This window comes from Mastomys coucha, chromosome X (genome assembly GCF_008632895.1).
Source record: "Mastomys coucha isolate ucsf_1 chromosome X, UCSF_Mcou_1, whole genome shotgun sequence".
In the NCBI taxonomy this organism is placed as follows: Eukaryota; Metazoa; Chordata; class Mammalia; order Rodentia; family Muridae; genus Mastomys; species Mastomys coucha.
In genome coordinates, this window is record NC_045030.1 from 41,057,907 (window position 1) to 41,061,970 (window position 4,064).

At 39.8% G+C, this 4,064-nt stretch overlaps 1 protein-coding gene across 1 annotated transcript in view; it reads left to right on the forward strand.

Moving 5' to 3' along the window:
* The window catches only part of Dock11 (dedicator of cytokinesis 11), a 136,086-nt gene that overhangs the window by 43,920 nt on the left and 88,102 nt on the right, over window positions 1-4,064 (forward strand). The window contains exon 21 of the mRNA XM_031372386.1: window positions 3,392-3,568. Coding sequence (XP_031228246.1) covers window positions 3,392-3,568 — 177 coding nt within the window. The remainder of the gene's footprint in view (window positions 1-3,391; window positions 3,569-4,064) is intronic.

Consider the following 4,064-nt stretch of genomic DNA (forward strand, 5'->3'; position numbering starts at 1 on the left):
TATAATCTTTCTCTAGGATATATAAACATTTCCCCAAGTTGTCAACTGCTTCACTCCTTGACCAAAAATTATATTTGTGTTAAATAGTTCATTTGCTAAGCCAAACACATTGGTGTATACCTGTAGTCTCACAAACACATTGGTGTATGCCTGTAGTCTAAACTACTTAAGAGGCTAAAAGTAAAGTATTACTGGAGCCCAGGATTTGAAGACCAGCAAAATTAGCTTCAACTGAAAACAGTTCATTGACAGAAGACAAACGATACATTGTTTTTTATTATCATGCATATCAAATATCTTTGTCCAGATACTCACCAGTGTAGCCAAAGTTCTTTAAGCAACATCAAGTAATAATGCTGTTCTTGGGAAGAAACACATATTACCATACAGTGTTGTTATTTCTTTTATGGAGAATTGCCCAGCAACTAGAATTTTCCAGTTCTGCTTATGGAGGAAGAGAAAAGTAAGCCCAGAGCCAGGGACATCTGTGAGCTGGAGAGAGGACTGGGGACTGCCTGTTGCTAATGAGAACAGATTTAATGAAGTTGAGTAAGCTTTAGCAGTGAGATACCAGTTCTGGTCCCCTGTCATGAAAGCTTTAAATAAACCAGTAGAAGACAGCTTTAGGAGACCATCCAAGGACTGTGAGCATAGCCTGTGTCACTTGCACTTTACAAATGTCATCTGCCTCAAGATGCATTCATTCAGCAAATATTTCTACATATTTGCTATGTAGAAACTATATTAGTAGATACTATGGAGAATGTGGCAAAAAAATCCAATATAGAGCTTGTCTTAGAGTTAATATTGATGTGATAAAATACCAGGATCACAAAAGCAACTTGAGGAGGAAAGGGTTTATTTCAGTTTGTAGCTTGGAGTCCTTCACAAAGGGAAGTCAGGGCAGGGACTGAGAGCAGGAACCCTGAGGCAGGAACTGAAGCAAAGACCCACAAAAGGGGACTGTTTACAGGCTTGCTCCTCATAGTTTGCTCAGCCTGGTTTCTTATAGCACTCAGGACCACCAGCCTAGGGATGGCACCACCACAGTGACCTGAACCCACCATCAATCCTTAATCAAAAAAATGTTTGATAGATATGCCTATAGGTCAGTCTTATGGAGACATTCTTAAAATTGAGAGTGAGTCCTTCCCAAATGTCTCTATCTTACATCAAAGTTGACAGAAAAAAAACCAACCAGGTTAGAGCTCATCATCACTGAGCATATAATATAGTTAACTTCATGGGTGCTATGTAGACAATTCTATCTAACATAAAGATAGATAATAGTGAGCACTGGAAAGGTTGTAACATGTTAACACAGATGAGTGAGTGATTCAGCTAGTAGAAGGACAAGTGGCTGTGACTCAGGCAAGGCTTTCAGGAGATGGCATTGAACGAAGTCTTAAAGGATGGGATTGAGCTTGGAGTGATATGATGGCAGGAAGGTAGGGGTATTCTGAGATGAAGGAACGGCTTTTACAGAGTCAGTGTATTAAGGGGATATGGACAGAAAACTAAGAGCCCAGGATGCTAGGTAGGGAATCATAGGATGTGATTGAAAAGCATTGCAGAAAGTCTTGCATGCCAGGCTGTGGATCTGACTTTATTTTATTTTATTTTATTTTATTTTATTTTATTTTATTTTATTTTATTTACTTTATTGAAAGGTTACTAACACCAGTATGAGCTGTTTTGGAGGAAAATAGGCCAGGAAGCAAACTAAAGGGCAGTGTGGGGTAGAGCAGGAAGAAGGACGGAAGAACAGAAGGGTACCAGTTGGAGACCTATTTAAAAGATTATATAAAGGAAGAGGGTACTCTATGACTATATCCGGAAAGAAGAATACAGAAGAATTACAGAAAAGGAAAGACAAGTGTGAAGGCTTATATCTGCAATTGCAGCACCCTGGAGTCTGAGGCAGGAGGATTGCCATGAGCTTAATGCTAGGCTATGCTATAGTATGAACTTGTCTTTAAAAAAAGAAAGAAAGAAAGAAAGAAATGTTAAGGTTTATGTCCTCTCAGTAAAAAACTCTGTGGGTTTCTTATGAATATGCTCAACCATAGGTGGATTAAAATATTATTTTGTATGTGTATATACATTCACTGTATATAAACACATACATGCATGTTCAAGCCATAAGGCAGTCTCCAGTGTCATTCCTTAGGTGCCACCCAGTCTTATTGAGACAGGGTCTCCCAGGAGTCTGGAACTTGGCAAGCAGGCTAGGCTAGCTGCTTAGCAAGCCCTAGGGATTCATCTGTCTCCACAAGTGCCCTGAGCTGGGAATTGCACATCACCACACTTGGCTTTTTCAAAGATTTGTGCTAAAGTTTGAACTCATGACCTCATGATTGCACAGCAAGCACTTTACCAACTGAGCTCTCTCCCCAGTTCCTGTAAATGTAATTCTTAAAAATTGCATCTGAAGCCTGACAGTGGTGGCACACGCCTTTAATCCCAGCACTTGGGAGGCAGAGGCAGGTGGGTTTCTGAGTTCAAGGCCAGCCTGGTCTACAGAGTGAGTTCCAGGACAGCCAGGGATATACAGAGAAACCCTGTCTCGGGGAGAGGGGGGAAGCATCTGAAGCTGAGTGTGGTGGCATATGATTTTAATCCCAGCACTTGGGAGACAGAGACAGGTGGATCTCTTGTGAGTTTGAGGCCAGCTTGGTCTACTAGCTAATTCCAGGATAGCCAGGACTATAGAGACAGACCCTGTCTGAATTTTTTTTAAATGTATCTGAACTAAATGCATATAGGTCTTCCTCTCTTATTTTTGTACCCTAATTAGTGAAATAAAACATTTACATAGCATTTACATTCCAGCAGATATTATATGTAATCAAGGAACACGTTGAAATATACAGGAGGATATATGTAGGGTACATGTAAATACTTGCCATTTTTATAGGTAAATTATGCATGCACAAATTTTAGTGTCTCTGAGATGATCTTTGACCAGTCAATCTCCTGTGAATTCCCAGGGATGACTGTATATTGTACCTGGCAAATAGCTGACTAATTGATAGATGACTGAGAGTAACCATTGAAGTTTCAAAATCAGGTGACTGCAAGAAAAATACAGGAGTATGTGGCAGGCTCAGGACTGATGTGTTTGAGGAGCTAGTGAGATCTTAGAGGGATACCATCAGGCAGTGGGGCTCAATACTAGGAAGCCACATTGAAACTGCAGTTAGAGCAGGAGCCTGGAGAAATGAGAGGAAAACAGACGGAATTATAAGAATCCATGCAAGTAGTTTCCACCTGAGTGATAAATTGCAGTTTTCTCATCCAAATTCTAGACAGAAATGGGGAAGGTGTTCAGTGAAGCATGAGGTGGTTATTCATCATGTCACTCATCCAATCTAACTGTCCTCCCTTTAAGTGGCTTCCTACCTTTGAACCAGATGGCATGCTTGATAGCGTACCTCTACAAGCTTCCAAGTGCCGCCTGTGTATTTCAACTAAGGGAAACACTTGGCCATGCTCTGATAATTCACAGTGCAAAAGTGTCACCTAAGCAGAATCGTGCAGATAGAAAGTGGATTGATGCTTTCTTGGGGTAAGGAGAAAAGGACAGTTGGAGTGATGTGTTAGTTTCTTTTTGTAGCTGTGAAAAATTTCTGTAATTCCTTTTAATGGAGCAACTGCAAATACACGAAAAATCTTACATAAATTATACCTCGTAAAAACTCCATGAGGAGAAATGTTGTCTAAGAACAAGGAATATGTTTTCCTAGTTTCTAGTTTGGAAGTCCCCGACACCCCATCCCCATTGCTCAAATTTTCACTTTCATAGCATCAACAGTGTCATCTGTTTCTCTTTTTTAAAATTTTCTTTTATTTTTGAAATGATAATTACATCATTTTCCCCTTCCCTTTCTTCCTTCCAAATCATCCCCTTATATTCCCTCTATCTTTCAGATTCTGGTGTCTTTTTTTTATTAATTGTTATTACATGCATATATGTATATACATTCCTAAATATAACCTACTCAGTCCTATAATGTTACTTGTGCATGTGTGTGCTTGTGTGCTTGTGTGCTTGTGTGCGTGTG